This window comes from Triplophysa rosa, linkage group LG10 (genome assembly GCF_024868665.1).
Source record: "Triplophysa rosa linkage group LG10, Trosa_1v2, whole genome shotgun sequence".
Classification (NCBI taxonomy): Eukaryota; Metazoa; Chordata; class Actinopteri; order Cypriniformes; family Nemacheilidae; genus Triplophysa; species Triplophysa rosa.
In genome coordinates, this window is record NC_079899.1 from 11,595,019 (window position 1) to 11,617,298 (window position 22,280).

At 38.5% G+C, this 22,280-nt stretch overlaps 1 protein-coding gene across 6 annotated transcripts in view; it reads right to left on the reverse strand.

Moving 5' to 3' along the window:
- asap2a (ArfGAP with SH3 domain, ankyrin repeat and PH domain 2a) overlaps positions 1-22,280 on the reverse strand; it is a 62,374-nt gene that overhangs the window by 18,649 nt on the left and 21,445 nt on the right. For 4 of the 6 annotated variants that reach the window (XM_057343988.1, XM_057343985.1, XM_057343990.1 and 1 more), the window contains exons 2-6: positions 18,027-18,099; positions 7,627-7,772; positions 7,089-7,163; positions 686-735; positions 404-430 (exon numbers count right to left, since the gene is read on the reverse strand). In XM_057343988.1, coding sequence (XP_057199971.1) covers positions 404-430; positions 686-735; positions 7,089-7,163; positions 7,627-7,772; positions 18,027-18,099 — 371 coding nt within the window. The remainder of the gene's footprint in view (positions 1-403; positions 431-685; positions 736-7,088; positions 7,164-7,626; positions 7,773-18,026; positions 18,100-22,280) is intronic. The other 2 variants (XM_057343989.1, XM_057343987.1) reach the window with 1 other exon arrangement.

Consider the following 22,280-nt stretch of genomic DNA (forward strand, 5'->3'; position numbering starts at 1 on the left):
TAGGCATTTTCATTAACTGGATGTTGGCAGACAATAAAAATAAAGGCTGCGGCACAAATTGCGCTTTGCCAGAAAGCCGAAGCCTTGCGCAGACAAAGAGATCAAAGTGAACTCAAACTGTATCGGTGGTGATGACGAAAACCAGTTTAACGGAGTCAGGACCAGTGTCGTATTAGAGGAGGGTTTCGTGGCTTTCTGTCTAAAAACATGAATGAATTCATGACAAACCAAAACAAGACATTATATTCCGTATCTGGGAAATGGAGTGAAGCATGTGTTTGACTCAGCAAAACTGCCAATGATGAAAAACAATCATGATATATCCCAAAACAAGACCATATAAAGCAACTGGCTTTACGGTAAATCAAATAACCAAATGACGTGTCATAAGAAAATATATTACCCTTTCAGTAAAGAATGTCCCTTGCAGCTTGGAAAATATATAGAAAGTGCTATATAAATGTCATACATTGTTGCATGCAGAACAATCAGTTTGATAGGACAGGAAGGGAATACAGGAAGTGAGGTGGCAAGAATGACAGCTAGTGTTTAGAGTGCTGGGCGGCAGGTGATACACTGATCTCTCAACTCACACACAGAGTCTTTATTTCCTTTAAATTCATGTAATTCCCCAGACTGAAGCATGACAGAAATAAATGAAAGAAGATTATATTTTATGTCTTACACTTTAGTTTCGTAGTCTTTCCAGGCTTTATCAAAGGGCTTCTTTAGATCCTGCAAGATACAGAGAGGAAAATCATTAGACAGACATACGAATCAACTTTCAGTTTGATATCCACACCGTCAACAGGGTTCCTACACATTTTCCATTTCGAAATTCCATACTTTTTTCAGACTCAAACATACAGACTTCCCTGAAGATTTTTCAGACCATATTTAACATCTGAAAAAAGTAGTGGTTTTAAAAATCAGTTCACATGTATATTATAATATTTTTTCCAGATAATCAGTGGACTGTTATAGCTATACCTCATACAAATTAACACCAAACCAAGACATGTTTAATGCACGACATTTTATTGGAATTTAGTGTAATGTTAATAATTTGCCAAATTAAATAACTGTAAACCTTCAACCCAGAGCAACAGAAGGACTGGCGGAATATAATTCATTAATTAACATGAAAAGAGAAGTCCAGCGCGAACTCCCGAGTGCTCTGGAAAGAGGGAGAAAGCAACACAGCCGGCATTTTGTACATGTTTTTAGATGCGACATGTGAACGGCCCACTAACATTTCTTTTTTAAAACATTAAACATTTAGCTATACTCTCTTTCTTATAAAGTTGACCTTGAGCTTGACTCCTGTCAATAGCAACTCCCACCTTCTGTCATTTGATTGGACAGTAATCCTCGCCTTCTTTAATTTGATTGGCCAACTCAATCAGAGAGCGCTGTTAGACAGCAGAGGTAGACCAGATCCGAAATCAGTTATCTAGGCGTTTTGTACAATATTGGCAGCACTAAGTACAGTTATGTCCTATTAAGCAATTTTTTCATGACTTTTATTGCATACCATGGAATAAAAACTACCAGGGCGTCAGGGACCTAAATGGTGGGTACAACCGTGTGTTCAACATGTCCTCCAACAGAACCTGTTTTGGTATGCAAAACCCGACGTGGGTTAGCATTTAAGCACTTCTGGTTCCATCGCCGAAAGTCAATGGGTTTTTTGAACGGGGTTTGGGATAAATGCCTGAAATAAAGTCTGTGGTTACCAAAAGCTTATTCTACAATGTAAAACACACTAGAAATGACCCGTTCGTGATTTTTTTTAAAGCATTAAAATTTCTTAAAATCGGCGGTTACTAACAAGTTGCTAAATGCGACTACAGACATGGAGTGCATTTACATTCACAAAATAAACTGATATCTATTAAAAAATCAGCTTATAAAAGAATAATGCATATCAATAAACCGGCTACGCAGAAAACCATAAGACATGAGACTTGCCAGGTTTCTCGCGTGCAGTGACGTCTCCATCGATAGTCCGGTAAACGCGTTTACATGCAATGCGAAATCGGAGTAATGTGCAAAAAAACTACCTCTGCCGAGCGGGTTCTGCTTACGCCGTTTATGAGCTTTACCCAATAAAAGAAAACTGTTTTACGCGTTTACATGACCTTACTTGTTATCAGGTTATTAAGCATAATCGGATTAAGACTGTGCATGTAAACGCACTCATTGTTGGGGACATTAAACATCACCACGCATAGAAATCTCAGAAATAACGCAACGCGGCGTCTTACTATTACCATGAAGCCTGATCCACACTGCAGATTTTTCTGAAACCACCCATTTAAAACTTTCCAATGCAACGTTTGGAAATCCATTTGAAAAACACTGCAGATAGCATTACAGTAGGCTGTTGTTTAGACAGACTTTCAGCCATGCATTGTTTTTCTTTGATAATTTCCCTGGCACTTTCATCTGACATTCCATAAACAGTCCGTGTCAGTCCGTCACACCGTTTGAAGTTGAGACTTGCAATCTCAGAGGCGAACTATAAAATTAGCACTCAACTACCAAGCTTGGCGCATATCACCAAATATCGAAGACATTATGTCATGTTTATAAAAAGAAGTACCTGATTCACATTGCATTCAGTAATGACATCATTTGAAAGCTTCAGGGACATTCTCAGGCAAACAGTGTTCCAATGAAACTCTTTAGCGGCTCTACTGAGAGATTACACCAATAACAGAAGCCTGTGTTTGTAGAGGGCTTTCTTAAGCTTCATAAGAACTCAATTAATGTACTTTCATAACCGATGTTACGCACAGCTTGAGTTCTCGCATCTAGGCCGGCACAAATAGCTGAGTAAAAGGAACTTGACAACTTGAAGGGTTTTCAACAATGAAAGCAAGTCCATTTCGAGATGGACACAGCGCCTAATAACCGGTTAACCGAAGGCGCTAAATGTATATTTTGGAACATGAATGTTGGTTATATTACTTCAGTTTTAAATAGATTAAATAGATTTTTAAAAGTTTATAAAAGTTTTTTGTATCACATATTGTAAATTGAATCATGCTGCATCTAAATGGCATTATCTTAAATAATTATTACATTCTTAGATTGTATCCGGAATCGTTTTTGCTTCGTTTTGGTATATATATATATCTGTAGGGCAAACCTTCTTGCATAACCAATAACAAACCTGAAAAGATTTTAAAATAGTTCCTTAAATAGTTTTTATTGTATCACATTCTAAATTGCATCATGTTGTTTATATAGCATTTTAAATGTTTATTATTATTACATTCCCAGAGCTACTTTTTAAAGTTTGTTTCTGGTAAAAAAAATGTTTTAAATCCGCAAGGCAAGCTTTCCTGGATAACCAAAAACAAACCTGAAAAGAAAAACTTTCAGGGAACCAAAATCGAATGTTCATTTTTACAGCACCACTGCACATCAATAATGAGTACGTTCCACATTCTGCTCTTATCCATCATCTATCTAATCTAATTAAAATAAGTCAAATACATCTTCCCACATAACATTAAATCAATATTTAGGCAACTTTATACCATTAATAATTTGTTTTACCATTATTCCTGAAAAGTTACTTCAATGTCATGTAGGCCTACTGTCTTTGAAATAGAGACCAGAGGAGATGACCAGTTGGGTGAAAGTCTATGAGGATATTATTTCACCTTTTCAGGGGATTTTGAATGTATGTTGTTGAATTTGAAACTGCTCTTGGGGTTTGAATGAAAAAAGCTTCATTATAGAATCAAACGGGCCACTTCAGGGATTCAAAGAACAATTCAGCAATCTGGACTATTAACTGAAGAGTACGGATGAGGTTTGCAATAAAAGAGACAGAAAGAGCAGAAGAGAGCGACTGCACATTTCTGAATAGCAGACTTTGACGGACTCGTAATTCATCTTTCCTCATCACACGGCACCAGGATACATTTTTTAACAAGCTGAGTCACAATGGCGTCACCTGGATTTTCAGACCACAACATGTTGCTATCAGCCGGAGGGGCTGAAAAAGCCTGAGTGGGAGGGTTTCACAGATGAATGGCTTCCACAAAGAGGCCAACGCTGAAATCACACCCTCTGAGGCCGACAAAACTGTCTACTCTAGCAAAGTCTGTGTGATTGACTGAACAGGGGATGTACGGTACAAACACACATACACATATAACCACTGTAAGACAATAGAGGCAGCAGAAACAGACAGCGCCATTATCAAGTTAGGGGTTTTAGTATGATGTCAGCTTGTCTGCCTGTCTGTTTTCCGCCTGCTCAAACACTTCCGTCCAAAATGCAAGGTCAGAGAGAGGGAACGTTGAGGTCAGGAACCTCTCACATGACGTAAAAATACTTTTTCATTGAAACAATATTCAATTCCTGCATGTGAAGATGCAACTTATATAAAAATCGATGTTTTGAAGGAATATCACACAAAACCCAGTGTACACGCTGTGAAACACAACAAATTTATAGTCTGTTGTAATCAAAAGCGTGCCGCAGATGTTGCCCATATACAATAAACGGACAACAACCCAGAGTATTCATTTAACAGCCTGTACTTCCGAAGACGGGTAACAAAAATGATGACCTCGCAATGACACCCAAAGTCATTTCATTTCATTTCCAAGACCAATTCGCTTAACAGGCTGACAGGTTAAATGAGGCACAGGTTCAGGTTAATGACTGGAATGATGGTCTTAGTTCAGACCCGTAATCTTCATCCATAGCTCTGGTTTCCTGCCGAGCTCTGAAATAAAGCACAATGCTTATATAGACCATTCAAAATCATTAGCGCTTCATAAGCGCTGCTTAAACCAGACAGCAGCCTCCAGTCCTTCCCATCACCTCTATGGGATGCTGACATAAAGCAGGATTTATTTCTTAATATAGAAATCTATTCTGACTCAGGGGTTGATGCCAGACCAGTCATTTTATACTAATTGGTGACATTTTTTTTTTATTCTGCGTGGAGCAAGTAAAGCAAGAGCAACTATATTTGCTCTTTTTTAACGATCTAAGCGCATGGTCTAAAGCGCAAGGGCGCAAGTGCGCTTAAGGCGTTTCCGAATCCACTTTTGCTAGTTTAAGGACGGGGAAACGGTCAGCGCGCCAGGCGCATGGTCTAAAAGGGTTGTCTCTATTCTCTTAATGTGTCATGGGTGTGGGGTGTGTTTTGGGCAAAATGTGCAGTAAACCAATCAAGAGTCTCATCTCCCATTCCCTTTAAGAGCCAGTTGCGCTCACGCCATGGCGCATTCGTTATTTACACGGCAGAATTTGCAAGAGCAAAGACTGGACACTTCTCCGAGGTTAAAGCGCGCGAGCAGACCATCTACAGGACAAGTCGGACTTTTTATCTTTATGTACACAATTACAATCTTTTAAATTGTAATCCATTTATTTTTAATATTTGTCATGTTTGTGTGCTGCTGCGCATCCCTCTGTGTGTAATAAGCAGAATGAATGCGCGCTGTGCACTCGCCTATAGGCGCATATTACTAACGCGCTCTTTAAATAAAACAAAAATATATATTTCAGTTGCCTCAAAATAGCAACGCGCCAACAATGCGCCTGAACACACCTCGTTTTCAGACCAGCACAACCATGGGCGCACAAATGGGCGCAAATGCATTCTATGTCTATGATAGAGCCCAAAAACTCCTAAATCCAATCAAGTTAAAAAGTAAAAGCACACCTTTCTTGTGCTTCTCTGCTGAGCTTTGCTGAAATTCTTAACCTTAAGAATGGGCAACAATGTTTCTGATGCACGTAAAAGTAGAACACTTAAACTTTATTGGCTAATTTGGTGGTCAATGATACAATCTCAAATGAAGAACCAGCAAAGCTTAGCTCAGTGTCAAGGTTACATTGAGTGACCATCAAGGCCCAATTAGAGCCCGGTTTGGGGTCTCTCTGATGCAGTTAACTGTCCCTTTATCATTATCTACGCATTGAAAGAATCACATCACCCAGGCAGAATGTCCTTTTCAGCCCCATCACAGAAAGAAAAATAGTGGAGTCTCCAAGGAAACGAGACAGGGAGCTGAACGAAGCGCCTCATTAGGAGTAAATCACATCAGGCTCCCCCCTAAGAGCTAAAAAGGCAAGAGTCACGTGGTGGAGAGAAGGTCATGGTGGACATTAATGAATGGAGACGTTCTGGATAGGCATTGTGAGAATCAGTTCAGCAAAAACCTTCTACCCAACTGTCTGAATAGTCATGTGAGCGTGTGCACACGCAGGGCATTCGAGCAGGTAATGGTGAACATGAGTTGCGGCACTCTCACCAGAGGGGGTCCACTAAAAATTGATAAGATGACAGATTGCCACCCTGTTTCCGAAAGAGATGTGCATTACCATACACTGGCAACCTGAGATTGCCCTTTATGCCTTTCATATTCTAGTCACTTAAAGCTGCAATCCGTTACTTTTGCTTCTTTATCGCCATCTCTGTTTGAAACATAAAATTGCAGGTTAACTGCAGTTATATTCTTAACGTGGGTGGTGCTTTGGCAACCCATCATCTGGAGCCAGGGTTGCCAGATCCGCGTAACAATACCAGTCCAATAGTCAAACATAGCTAGCCAGAAAAAACACAGACTTGGCAACAGATTGTGGCATCCAGCTCCACTTCTTTCTGTATACGGACATGACAGTTAACCTAACATTTCCTGTGAAGTCCAACCCGAGTATTCAAAGCTTAATGTTGTGAATTGGGAAAAGGTACGGAGATTGTTTTCAGATTTTTTATGCACTTGGTCCATAAGTGATTTTGTATTTGTTACCTAAAAAATGATTGATTGCCGCTTTAACTGCTTCAGTACTAAGATTTGTTAGCACCACAGTATACCAAGCACGCCTTTTAGCTACGTACAATGGGATTTTGCCCTTGCAAAGCACTGGCCAACCATTAACACCTGTGTTTGTGAACTTCTAACTTCTTATTCCAAACACTTCCATCCATTACATACTAGCGGACGAGCATGCATCTGCAATGCCTTGAGACAGCCACTGATCAATACTGAGCTGAAAAACTGCCAAAAAGCACAAGAAACCAGTTTATAGGTTTAAAGTAATGAACTTACCCCTTTAACCCCTTTCAGATCTCCCTTTAGCAGACTGTCCAATGGGAAGGTAATGATGTTATTCATGTTCTGAAACTAGAGAAAGTGACACATTAGATAAACCTCTTCCATTCTTCCCAGCAGTGTAATTGTGGCTCTTCTAATGTTATCATAACTGTGTAGCGAGATAAACACACAATGCTGAAGAAGAAATATAATTATCTGTCGCAGCAGGAAAGAAATGAGACGGTTGAAATGAACTATTCACGCAAGCAAAACGTTAGGGAAATTATTCATTGTTTGCAAATACTGACAAGACAAGAAAATTTCCCCAAACCACAAATTACAGAATGACTGGAAACGTTCAGCTTAAGTTTATGAAGCGGAAAACCTGCAACTGCTAAGGCACATTCATGAAAGCTGATCCACCCTGTGGAGCGATGACTGAGGATCAGATTTTGGATCCAGGGGTCTTAGCACATTAACAGCTTGGACAGAAGCCGTTTGAAACGCATTTGCGGCTCACAGAACTGACACATACAATCATTCATGTCCTCACCAGGTTCTTGAAGAGGGCTGTAAGCTCCTTAGTGAAGACTGAGAACTTGAGGAAGGCTGATCCCAGATCAGGGTCATCTCTGTACACGCAGTTCTCTCCAAACTTCTCAAGCGCTTGTGTGTACTGTTCCTCATTCTCGACGTGAGCTGAAAACAGACAGAAGTGTCATGCGATATACAATTTATACATATCAATTTTAAATGGACTAGAATGTGGTCATTTAAACCGATTAGTCAATTTATGACATTCATAAAAATAAACAAGTTAAATACAATATTTTACATGAACTAGTTGATCTGGTCTATTTTAACTATACAAATATTATATTATAACACAAATACATATATTACTTAAAATATACCATATATTCCTATATTATTTTTAGCTTTTCTGAATTTACTATTTATACTATTTATATATTTATATAGGTACATGTTTAAGTAAAATGTCAGTACAGTTTCATTTTGTAAACTAGTGACAACATTTCTCCCAAACTCGGAACTAAAATATTTCAGATCCTGAATGCTGTAAAGAAAACAAGTTCATATGCATGTTTAAACAAGTACTAAAGTGTTTACATGTAGTTTAGGATCAGTTAAATTCAGTTATTAGCTGTTGGATGACTTTGTCACTCCTGAGGTTTGTTTTAATTGAAATGCAACAGACACTGGACTGGAATTGCCACAATACATGCAGAAATGCTGCATAAAGGCGAAACTGGAGTGTACACGTCATCATTATAAGTTACTGATCAATTTTGGATGTTTTTGACATGTTTACTGTATGCAACTACAATTATATGACCAAAAAAATCCTCATTCTCATAGTATCAGTGTTTGGCTTTCATCTTATGATTCTTTCCTCCTCTTGGCTTTTTTGTTGTCCTGTGTTCCAGGATTATCATGCACACTCCATCTAATCACACAGCTTCACATATCCACATATCCCTATTTATTGTTTTAGGGAGACTGTTCCACTCTGTCCATTGTTACTGTGTGATGACAAAAAAAAGATCCTGATATGGCCTGATGGAAATGTAAACAAGCCAAAAATCCAAAGCTTCCTCTTCATTCCATCAAATTACCAGATGTCTTTCTCTCCCGGGATAAAGCACAATCTTGCAAAAACAAGAAAGCATGTAATTCGCTGGTTATGCTGCCGTCACACACTGATGTCGCAAAACTCCCTGCAGCTTGTCTTCAGGGAAAATGTGAAATTTACAAGTACGAACATGCTGTAAAGTGTCAAGACGCTTGTCAGAGCACAAAGCAAACCAATGTGGCCTGTTTGCAATTACCACCTGAAGCTCCTTCAAAGCTCCCTTGTGTGTGACCTTCCTCACACAAACTGGTTACCGTTATCAGGCATTCTTAGCACAATGTCCTCAAAAAAGAATAGCCTTTCTCTTTTACAATATATTTAATAAGTCAATGTCCTCTAATGAATAATACACGAGGCCAGTCATTATTTCTCAGGTAAATCTGTTTAAGTGACGCATTGTGTCTAGATAGGAAGGGGACAAACGGACAGGAAGTGCACTATCTATCATTTCTAACTCATGCATTGTCATGCAAGGTTCAGTTAGGGTAATGTCTGACAGCACATCGCCGTGCTACGCAGTGTAATGTAACTTGTGTAAGGTTTATCCTAAGTTAGCAGGCTAATCGGCTATCAGAATGCTAAGCTAGTCGGCTAAGTTTTACCAAAGATATTAAAGGTGCTGTCTGTAATAATTTTACTGAATTAAATCAAAACAATACCTTAATATGTTCGTAGACATTTAGGAAACATGCTATTGGTTTGTCCAAAAAACAATGCTTTAGCCAGTTATTCTACTTTGAAATGTGCAATACACATGAATTTGTTTACTAAGCTGATGGAACCGACAAATGCAGAAACGTTGTTTGGAAACCATTCACAGGCAGGGGATGGGCGGGGCTGTGTGTACTGACCCGAACACAGAACTTGCAGAGTGTGGTTGTTGCCGCTATGAGGGTGCTCAGGTAGCAGCGGCAGAAGATTTCGTCTGGTTAAGAGTTGTTGTTCTACCACTGAAATAATCTTAGAGGCATTATTTTGAGGTCAAAAAACTACAAAGTGTTGCTTAAACATGTATATGTGCATTCGCTAGGATTTTAACCTATGACCTTAGCATTGCTAGGGTCATGCTTCAGTACCTCACTTATTAGAACAGGAACTGGCATTCATAGATCTATACAAGTTGTGTCTCAATTAACCCTTGGTGTGAAATATTTATTATTTCAAAGACCCATAGGAAAACCCTTGGTCCTTAAGCCACTGATCTACTGATCATTTAGGCAAAACAACATGCAATTCAACAGGTGAAATAGCAAACTCAGCAGGTTTCTGAAGTCCACTTGAGACTCTGAACATTACAGCAGATCTTGTGGTCTCCACATGGTTTGACATTCACCGCAGGGGTCTTCACACAAAGACCAGTTTCCAGCTGATGTCGCCACTAATGTTATGACAATAAATCTTCAGGCCAGGTGGTGTGTATAACCTCAACACAAACTTTGTTTGGCCTTCAAACAGCACTGTCTTGGTTTCTGCTACTCTCCACATCTTCCAGTCATCTGCAACAGTAAAACGATGCCTTTGAGCTGCTTACGACTTCACAGTAACTCAATCCTTGACGGTGGTTTGCCCTTTTGTGACCTTCTGAATGACAAACTGTTGAGGAAACTCGACTCAATGCTCTTCTCATCTATGGTATGTAAATGAATATTAACCGTTAAAGGGTTAGTTCATCAAAAAATGAAAACTTGCTTTTAATTTATTCACCCCCAGGTCATCCAAAATGTAGTAGACATTACATCACCCATATCTTGGATGGCCTGAGGGTGAGTAAATTAACAGCAAACCTTCTATTAGATGCATATAAGGTGTGTAAGGTCATAAAGACTTGCTATACAAACTTCCAGAAATAGTGTACGAAGTGCTCTCATGACCTGTATCTACCTGAGATTATTATGCGGTGTCAACAGGCCGCCCTGTGACCACAGACACGGTTGTGAGATGAGAATGTAGTGTAGGAGGCTGGTCCAGGTGAGTAATGCTTTAGTCATTTTAAATACCTGTGTATATTCACCTGATTCATGGGGTTATTGTAAGGAAAAATCCCCCCTCGTAAACCACAATCTATTTCTGGAGTTTATTCAGATCCAGATGTAGCACTCATGCTTGTTGTTATGACCATTGGAAGGGTGGAAGAAATTTGGCAATGATGATATAGATATGCTGACGCTTGAGAGTGTGAACATGGAATGAATGTATGAGATTTTTCATTGTTCTATGCTTATGTGAAAGGAACAGTAAAAAGTTAAAACAATTAACAAAAAAAACATTTTACTGAAATTCTCTTTATTTTACTTGCCTTATTTTATTATCTTTAAGCAAGCCTGTACAAATTCCTGGTGTATTGAATAAATGTAAAGATTTTCACATTTAAAATAAAGTAATGCAAAACTTGCGATTGCTGTAATGGAAGTAAACGTGCGGTGCGCGTAACACTGCAAACACAAGCGCTCAATGGGAAAGGCCAAAGATAATATATTAACATGGTGCGCCATTGCAATAAATTGGAAGAAATGCAATGCTAAATAGTGGCCGATACCAAGCTCATGTACTCGTACTCGTAATGACACACCGATACCAAAGACCGATACCTCACGTGACATACATAGAGCCCTATGATTTCCGCAATGCGGAAAACGCGGACGGAATCGAGGAATCCAGGCATTTCCTAACAAGAAATTAGCGCTGAACAGTTAACGAAATATTCAGATACTGTTTAAATATGTATTCTGCTTGTTTTACGATACCGTGTGTGAAAGAGTGGTGCGGTTGCGTGTACTGAACGCATTGTGCTTGTGGAGTTTTCAGCGCCAGCGTTTCACTGCACGAGGACACGAACACATAACAAACACCATTTGCGGCGATCCGTCAAAATAAAAGTCTGGTTAACTTAAACAAATGCTCTTTGCGGCGTCCCGTCAAAATAAAAATCCGGTTGACTTGAACAAGTTATAATACACCTCACATTTTACCACACCACCCCCCTTAAATGTTTTATAATTTGACCACAGAGTATATTGTTTACTTTAGTAAACTGAAGTAAATGTGCTAGTAAAATTGTGCTACTTATCATAAAAAATAGAACTTGATTAAAAAATAGTACTTAAATTTAAGTAGAAAAAAAGAAAATGTACCAGTAAGATACTGGTTTATTAACATTATTATACATTATACAGGCATCGGTTATAGGTATCGGTATCGGCGAGTACCAGAAAAAATATCGGTACTCGTACTCGGCCTTTAAAAAATGGTATCGGTGCATCCCTACTAAATAGCTGCTTGGAGGCGCTCTTGCTATGACGTAAATAGTTGTCAGAAACGCCGCCGAGTGGCATGACTTTCATTAAATGGACTTTAGCATGGTGCTGTAGACGCTCTTTCTGCATGTGCTGGGTGAGAGCAACGTGAACGTGATGCTTTCGTATGCAGTGTAAAAATACATTCTTGATGTGCCAAATTCAGACATTATCACTTTAGTACAACGGGCGTACAATAAAGCCAGCTCACGTCTGTTCTTCAGCATTATACTTCACCGCCCGACCACCACTCGCTATTAGATATTACTCGTGGGGATGAGTTTATCTATCTCAGCGCACAGACATACAGACAAACACAGACAGAGCCAGTTCAGAGTGTAATAAAGCGCACGGAAATCATTTAAACGCAAAACCGCAATTCACTTACACATATTGAACCGTGGAGGTCGTACCGAACGGTTCAATATTATATTGAGAATTGTGGCATCCCTATGTTACAAAATAACTAGACTCTTTTGACTTGCTCACACTAGAGACCATCACACTAGGCTTCCATTCTATTGACTTCTATATATACCGGGTATGCAAGTAATATCATATCAGGTCGATACCCATGCAGGGTGTAGAGTTTTACATTCTGAAAGTTTAATGCTATGGTCACACTTAACTTTAAAAAGGATAATTCACCCAAAAATGAAAATTCTGTAATCATTTACTCGTCCTCTTGTCATTTCAAACTTGTATGACTTTCTTTCTTCTTCAGAACACAAAAGGAAGATGTTTTGAAGAATGATGGGTACCGCCTTTGTTCAGTTACCAACATTCTTATATAATAATTCAAATTTATGATATAGCATACCCAGTACATACACTGTATACAAACGTATGGATCATTGATGCAGTAAACTGTACAGGGACCTTATACACGTAACAGCTTCCATCCAATTCTGTTTTTCTCTGCAGCCAGCAGCACGCTGTCAGACACAGAGCACTATGCATAAATAACCCAGCACTGTCAGACAGAAGTGCTTGTTTCTTTTGCTGAAGTGAGAAAGATCTGTTGTGTCACAAGTGAAAGTTAATCTCCCTGACCTTGCTGGAAGAGGCACTGGCCGCTTACTCAGTAAAAGGCCCAGAGTAAATGAGATGGTATGAAGCGCATTTTTATATATTTTGAGAAATGTTTTGTGTCCATACAATGGAAGTCAATGGGGGCCAATGTTGTTTGATTACCAATGAAGAAATAAAGTCATACAGGTTTGAAATAACTCGAAGGTGAGTACATAAATGTTGAATTTACATTTTTTGGTCAACTATTTCTTTAAGGCCTGCCTGAAAATCAGTAGCTTAGATGATGATTTATATTCTTACACATAAGATTGTTATTCATTGTGCCAGTGTTCACTGCTGAATCTACTGAAGTAATGATAACAGATAGGTGTTAATGTGAAGAGAGGTAGAAATCACAGCAGTGATTATAACACACCGTTACTGTTTTCTCCAGCCGTGAAGAAGACTTTATATCTGCAGAGCAGAGCTGTTGAAAAACATCAGTTTACCACAGTTGAGAGCCCTCTGATGAGGAGGTCTGTCTCTCATGTCACCCGTGAGAGATTTACTGCCCGGGCTGTCTAAAACCAGCTAAGAGCAGATGTCCCTGTTTCTCGCTGATAGCGGTTAAGAGCCGAGAAATTAATCAAAGTTTCACCCAGGGTCACCGGCCTGTAAGCAGAGAATTTCTATTACTGTGGGAGAACATTAAGCTGCTATCAAGGCTTATGTAATAAGGCTTTTCTAATTCAACTATTTACAAAATAACACTTTTAGCTGATGTAAAAGGAGTTGTGTTCTAGCTAGTGTACTAAAAGTGTACTTGACCATCTAGAGCATCAATTTTAATACTTCCTAAAACTTAAATATAAAAAAAAATGCATATGGGCAATTCCATGAAAATGTTAACCTTAAGATTAGATAAAGGTTTTTGCCTATGGTTTTCACCATACTGATAAGTCAGATGTAGATATTTGGTGGTTTAAATACCCATTGAAGTCTCAAAGTTTTTAAAGCAATTTTTTTAGGCATAGTTTTCCATAGTCAGTCAGGTAAGTAAATTGTCACATCTATAATGGTTTATATTCCTCATAAATGGGCACATGGAAATTATAATAAAATAACTATTTTATGGTCTATTAAGAGCCATCCCATCTCCCTTTGTTGGGTATTATTGCTTCTGGTTTGTAAATTTTAATTCACAGAAATCCTAAAAAGAATCTTGGCAAAAATGCGTCCATTTTTGTTACATCCATATCGCATGAATTTTTCTCACTTTTAAAATTGAAAACTTGTACATGACCTGATATTTTACTGATGTCTGGATTCTATCATCAGGGGTTTAGTAAAATATAAACACATGGTTCAATATATTGGTAATAAATACATTCTCCGAGCATTAATATTTCAAGTTTTGACTCAGAATATCACATTCATAACACTGGAATTGCCCAGATGCCTTTTTTGCTAGCAATCTCTCACTGTTTTCCGCTTGAGGAAAATGGCAGAAGTTGACAGTCAAGATGCTCCAATAAACAATGCACAGTATTTACTTTTTTTGGGAAGTCCTACAGTTTACCTACACTTATTTTTGCAGAGAAATGACAAACAGACAATACAAAAAGCAGCTATTCAAAACTACACTAACTGTTAAACTGTGTCTGTTATGCAAATTGTGTCCCAATGCAAATACAACAATTCAAGTCAAAGATGTGTGGACCAGTAACATGCAAATAACCCAAAAAATAATAATTGCTTCACGCATGACATGCTTACAGGACAAGCCCCCAAACTGGAAACAATAACAGACGCAACACTAGAAACCCCATCAGCATGTATTCGGGCGAGAAACGCACACAGATAGACACAAAGGGTGTGTCCCGACACAGCTGTCCCCTGGGGTGTGGGAGACAGCTGTCCAGCCTGAACAGAGCCAGCAGTGTTCCTGGAAATGTCCGGATCAGCAGAGCTCGCCCCTGTGTTCTCGGCCGGGCCTCCGCTTGCAGTTGAAACAAATTCAGTCTCTGAATGAGCAGTGTTTTCATAGCCAAAGCAGGCGGCACAATGGAGAGCTGCTCAAGCTTAGTACCGGCAGCCGGTACAAAGAACAGTTCTCCAGTGCAGGCCGATAACTGGAGCCATTCAATCTAGAATCACTCCAAAGCGTTCAACTCAAGGAACGTGGTCTTGCCTACTGGATCAACAAAAAAGATAAGAACTGCATCCTAACCAGACAATCGCATAATAAAGTGGCTTTAACTCCAGTGGCAACAAAAAGAGTAAAGCAAGATGTTGATTGGTTACTAGCCCCGCCCACAGTGACATCTCATTGGTCCAAAATCCCAATCAACACTGCTAGACTAATAGATGTAAAATCTTGTCCAGAAGCAATTCCAGGTTTTTATTTATTTATTATTATTGTTTTTTAAACCATACATATATAGTTGAATCCTAAAAATATTTGTTTAATCATTTGATTCAGTTGTTCTGTTGGTTGTATTTAGTTTAGGGCTGCAGCTATCGATTATTTTAGTAATCGAGTATTCTACTGATTTTCCATCGATTAATCGGGTATTCGGATAATAAGTACTTTTTCTTTATTAAAGAGCAAAAATAAATATACAAGAGAAAATAAGACAGGTCTCTAAAAATGAACAAATAATTTGTTTCCTTTTTAGAAAAATTAACATTTATTGCTGAAATTGCATACATTAATATCTGTGAAAACTAAACCCATTTAGTACATTCCATTGCCATATTACATTCAAAATGCAATATAGGCCTAATACAAATGTATACATATGAAGCATTAATAAAAATAGAAAGAATAATTTCAAAGATAAACAACTAACTTCAGCTTATGCATGATGCATTTAGTTTATCTAAATTAGTTTTAGTTTCTTTTTTTACTATTAAATAGTAATATATTTGTCCACATAAAAATACAGAGTTAACCGGACTTTTATTCTGGCAGGTCGTCGGAAGACGCTTATTTTTTAGTGTGTTAGCTTCACTCAGTAAAATGTTTTGAAATAAACCCTCAGAGCAACTCTGGAGATGAAGTTCATGTGTTCATGTCCTCACACAGTACATACGCAGACAAATTCATGAGCATCACGCGTGTAGCACGTTAAACTGTGCAGTTCATTCACTCAGACACGCAGAACAGACAGATGGCATGTGTAAATAACAGGATTCGGCGTCCACAAGTCCGCATCTAGTTTTATGGACTCAATGCAGCCGGAAAACAAGTTTCACTCACAAAATAGACTAAAACTAAGTAAAATAGCAGTTCACCATTTCAATAACCTATCAGTTATTTATCAGCATGAGAGACACGTGTGAGCATGTGAACAGACTAAAGTGCGTGTGTCTTGCGGTGAATGAGTGAGACTTGAGAGCCCTGTAACATGAATAGAGTTTAGCGGGCTGTGCGTCAGTAATAACGGTCTGTGGGGAAACGCAGCGTAACGCAGCGAAGTTAAATGGATTAAACGAGGCTTCGAGGCAACAAAAATTGCCTCGATGATTTTTTGTATTCGAATTACTCGAGTTACTCGAGGAATCGTTTCAGCCCTAATATAGTTCAAACGTTTGTGTTGTGTTAAAAAACTGAAAAAAAGTACTTCTGGATCAGCTTTGATTACGTCTTCTGAAGTGGACTATAGTCAACATGAATAATGATAATTGTTTAAAGAAACCTGCAATTTTATGTTTTAAACAGAGATGGCGCTATTCAAACAAAAATTACCGACTGCATCTTTAAAGTTCATCGTTAAAGTTAGTAAAAAATTTCATGAAAGCTGTGCTCTGAAGAGCACAGAGCGTTCAGTATGTATAAAACAACCCCTAACAGTAACAAATACTCTACCAATAGACCATCTTAACCCATCTCTAGTTAAAAGAGTGTAAAGGGAATCGAGTTCTAATAAACCAAATGTTAAACCATCAAAGGAAGTATCAACCATTCTACTCTGCAAATTCCAGTCTAAATTTCACTAAGGAATGCAATGGAAACAACATCTCTAATTCTAAAATTGAATCACCAAATTTTCTCACAAATCTCTTTAAGTTAGGGCTGTGCAAAAATATCGATACATGTAACTATCGCAATATTTTTTTTTTCGTGTGATAGTGATACCTCTACTATTGATTTTTTTTTTTTAAATCATGTCATATACATACGGCCAAAATTAGGTGGAAGCGAGCATGGCGAAAAATATAAGAACGCTTGGCGCTCTCAGAGCTGATGTGGGGGTGTGCTCTGGTTGTCAAAATAAGTCATGGAGTAATGAGTTATATAAAATAATGCTGTTTGTAGGCTTCGCAAGTCATGACACAAGTCACTTGGCTACTGCAGTGCATTAGACAAAAAGTTTATTTAGAAAAGTAACAATGACATTTATTGTGCTTTCACGGATGTGACACCAGCACATTTACAGCACGGATGAACCAGGGGTTTTATTCTGCCCATCTTCAGTGTTTTAACTGTAATGCACCACAACAGCCAAGTGACTTGCGTGAGCCACCTTATTCCCCTGTGCTACCCACTAGAGGGGCGCAATCCACAGTTTGAGAACCCAAACCTCTGATCTAAAGGTCCATGCATCGCACATCATGGCCACTCTGCAGAGGTAAGGGATATTTTTACACTTATCCTTACAGAAAACCCCCGCTGGTGCACAGCATGTTGTATTTCTAGCTCTACTTTTTACATTTTCTATTTAAAGTATTGCAATATATCGCAAATTTGTATCGTATCGAAAAACATCGCAATATATTGTATCGTGACCCCATCTATCGTGATATGTATCGTATCGGGAGGCACTTGCCAATACACAGCACTACTTTCAGTGTTGTTTTCAAAATATCATACATCATAAAGTGATAGCTATCAAAACGGAGTGCAGTTTGTGTCAGATAGATGTAGTGATGTGACTTAAAAACTGTAATCGAATCACACTTCATGTCAGTGAAGAGGCTGAGAACACTTACCCAGACCAGAGGTGTAAATGGCCTTAACTGACTTCTTCATCTTGTACAGAACACTGCGGTCCACATCCAGGGCCTGATCACACAGAGGGAAAAGAGAGAGATATGTTTTACATGTAGATTCATCTTAAGATACACCCACAATTGGGGCAGTCGTGGCCTAATGGTCAGAGAGTCGGACTCGTGGGTCACCATACCTGACAAATAGGTCACTTTCACTTTCAATTGACACTTTCTCACTCCAATAAGCACTAATCTGATTGGCTGACTTTAAGCAAATTAAATGGACAGTTTACACAAATATACAAATTCTGTTATCATTTACTCACCCTCGAGTTGTTACATATCTGTAAAACTGTCTTTGTCCTGATGAACACAGAGAAAGATATTTGGAATAATGCTTGTAACCAAACAGTTCTTGGCCATCATTGACTACCATAGTAGGAAACATTTGCTTTCCTACATTCTTCAAAATATCTTCTTTTGTGTTCAACAGAACAAAGAAATTTATACAGATTCAAAAGAACTTGAGAGTGAGTTTTCGTTGTTGTGTCAACTGTTCCTTTAAGCAAAAATTAAGGATACACACTTATTATACTTTAAAGTTTTTACATTTCCACAATTTTCTGTGTGCTTTCTGTACAACTTGGATGTGCCATTTATTATTTTTCACTGAATTATTGCGGTATAATGTATCTTTGATTACTCTGCCCGTAAATGGCACATAAACAAAACAAAACAAAATCTGAGTTGCATGTCCATCACTCCGCTCTTCTGATTCTTGAAGAATTTAGGCTAAAACAGACATTTGCTGCAGACAAACACGACTACACTACATATCTTAGAGGTAACATAGATGTACACGATAATCAGTGCTACTGTAACTACACCCATTTATCAAAGACGCCTAATTATATTCAGGTCACATTCTGATATAAATCACATCATAGATTAAGGAGTCCTTCACAGCTGGAAGAGCTAAACTCCCTCTCCCCTGTCAAAGACTCTTGTGTGTATGTGTGTGCGTGTGCGTGCGTGTGTGTATGTTTAGAATGCAGTCCCTGCTGTCCAAGTCTGCAGGTGATTCATTATTCAAAAGCAAACTCCTAAAAATATTCCGAAGCAATCCATGCTCAGCAGGAGCAAGGCAAGTCTGCAGGCAGACCAGTGCAACTGAACCTGTACCCATCCACAAAAGAAGATTCCCTAAGGAGCACCACAAGAATATGCCAGCTGAAAAGACTATAAAATTCAGTGCAAGTAATAAACCGTAACATTAAAACGAAATATGACGTTATGTACTGTAATATAATTTCCCAGTTGCACAGAAATTTCATACACAAGGCAAGTCAAATGGGTTGTAAACAGGAATTCATGTTGATTTAAAGCAAAAACATGCATAGGGTGTTCATGTTTGTAAAATGCTACATCATTTGTTGATGATATTGCAATAACACAAATATAATCGACATGGTACAACCAAGTACGATGTTGCTTTAGTAATCATGGAGTACTGTGGTATTTCCATGTATGACCATCACTGTACTTGTTTGTAAAGGTAAAATGTAAGGTTGGCATATTTGCACCGCTTCATAGCGTTGTTTTATCAACTTAAGAGGAAAAGCAAAAAGACAGTGAAATTTAATATGAACCTGATAACAATCAAATATCTGTGGCAAGCTGTAATATAGGGAACTAAAGTATGAATGTGATAGTTCCTCTGCTAAAATACACACTGCTACTGATCTAGATCAGATTGGGTCACCTGACTTTCCTTTATCACTCGGGACACTGTTCATATGAGCCCCAATTAAACACCTACATTTGGCCCATTCTCACAAGAATCTTCACTGGCACCAACATGGAGGAAGGTAACTCCAGCTTTTATGAAAAGGGCTTTGTTTGGTTTATTTTTCAAATATGTCACAGGGTGATGGCTGGCCGTGTATAATATTGCTGAGTATTTGGTTTCAGAGCGACAGGCAGAACTGATGATGCTTTTACTCACGATGGGGAGGCGGAACATGAACCCCCAAAACCAATATGACTACGTGACAAAGCAAAAATGTTTCACCTATCATGAAACTCTTTTCTTAAACCTAAAGAGCCTTCTCACGGCCAACATTAGCAGCATCAAAGCCATTACAAAACCTCAAAAGTGAACACTTTATATCGCTCTACAGAGTGAGTTTAGGTTTGCGGGTCAATTTCCTCTCTCTTACATGTCTAGACTTTAGAATAGATGTCCGCTGTATAAACCATGAGTTTCCGTTTTATGTGCGAAAGAGGTGCGTTAGAGTGATGGGCAGTAAAATCTGACAGTCTGATCAAGTAGCTCTCTGTTATCTGAAACCACCACCAGACCATTTATCTTCATCTCTACAGGCTCTGTACTGCTTCACTTTTGAGGGGGTAAATAATCTTATTTTATTGGTCTGTGTAAGTGAGGCACTCAACAACATGACCCATCACAGAAGATAAACACTATAAGAGTATCACACAGAGGCTTATTTGTGTGATACAGAAATGATCACTCTGGATGGCATCAAAACAAAATTTAGATCCACATGATTTTAACAGCAGAAAACATTAAAGAGAAATGTTTAATTTTATATGATTGCAGAATGCAGGTCACAAGGGTGCAAAATGGAACAAGGGCCAAAAAAGAGCTCCATCTGAAACTCAACTGGAAACAGAAACCACTTCACAAAGTCTGTAAAGCCAGCACGCAGAGCTGTGGTGCTCAAGTGGGAAATGTGGGTTTGCTTTCAGCTTTCTATCTGTCCATGGATTCCTGTTCCATTTCTCTTATTGTCAATAAAAGCCTATGAATAATAACAGTCATTACTATGATATTATCATCTAATACAGTGGTTCTCAACCTTTTTTGGGCCAGCGCCCCCCTATCCATTTTCCAGGTGCCTTACCGCCCCCCACAAAAATAATGGGCAAAATGTCTTCATAATAATAATAACAACAATAATACATTATTTGTTATTAAAATATAATTTAAAACGCATGTCACTGAATTGGGATAATCGGTAATCTCAATAAATGTATATTTGTTGAGAATAAAAATAAATAAAAAGCATGTCACTGAAAGTCAAATAACAGATTTGATTGGCCAGTTGGAATATTACCATACTTTCCCAAGGAGTAAAAACGATGTGAAATAGAATGTTTGAACTTAGTTTCAATACTCTCCTAAATGCATAATAAAACCTAAAAAGCTACTTATATTCACCTCACTTAGGTGTGTAATTGTGTGTAAGTTTATAGGCCTAAATGTGTGTGCTTCCATCAGAGGTATAATACAATGTTTGTCGTTATTAATTTGTGTTCATAATTAGGCAAATGAAAACAATACAATCTTCTTACAAGAATAAACATTTATTACAATGTAGATATTGAATGCCGATCGGTCTGCACAACTCAAGATGTCACATGCACATTTTCTGTTCACGGATGACTTGTGGTAAAGTTCTATAACACATTACTTTTAAAAACTTGCATTGCTCTGGGAAAATTAAGCCTTTCAACATCCTACATGAGGTTGTCAAACACCCAGCAGAAACATAAATCGGCGCAATGCTTGTCCAAACACATACATTACTAACAGCACATTTATACACCTCTCTAATGTGAATGTAGCCTATACAGGACGAACTGCATACAGTAATGGAGAATGCCATTTTGTGTTCGCACTCGCTGTAATCACTGTTTGGATTTCAGAATGTTTCAGAACAGCTAATAGTTCTAGCGAATAGCCTTTATTCGTGTTCTACCAAAAAATAAATATTACCTATTTAATTTCTTCGACTCTCCGTGGCCTTTTAGTGGACTGTTCGAAGTGTTTTTTCACACGCGATGTGGCGAGGACTCAGCTGTCACATTTTCTTGTAGCGGTCCAAACGTTTTGTACAGTCAAGGTGGTGCTCGCATCTCGGGGTGAAATAAGAACTTATTGATATGTTTTTAAATAATTGGTTAAAGCCCAGGCGGCTGCCGCGAAGAGCTGTGTCCAGGGCGAAGAGGCAGGATTTTGGGTGCAAGTCACGAGCACTGTGCGCTCACCGCGCGGTGGTGATCACGTGGTTAGGGCTGTCACGATTATTAAATAATCGTCTCATCGCGATTGTTTGACCTCATCGCGATGATTTCAGATCATCGCAATTATCGCACATCTCTATAGAAGACACTAGGGGGAGCTGTAGTGCATCTGCATATTGCATATTTTAGTGTATATATTGTTACTAA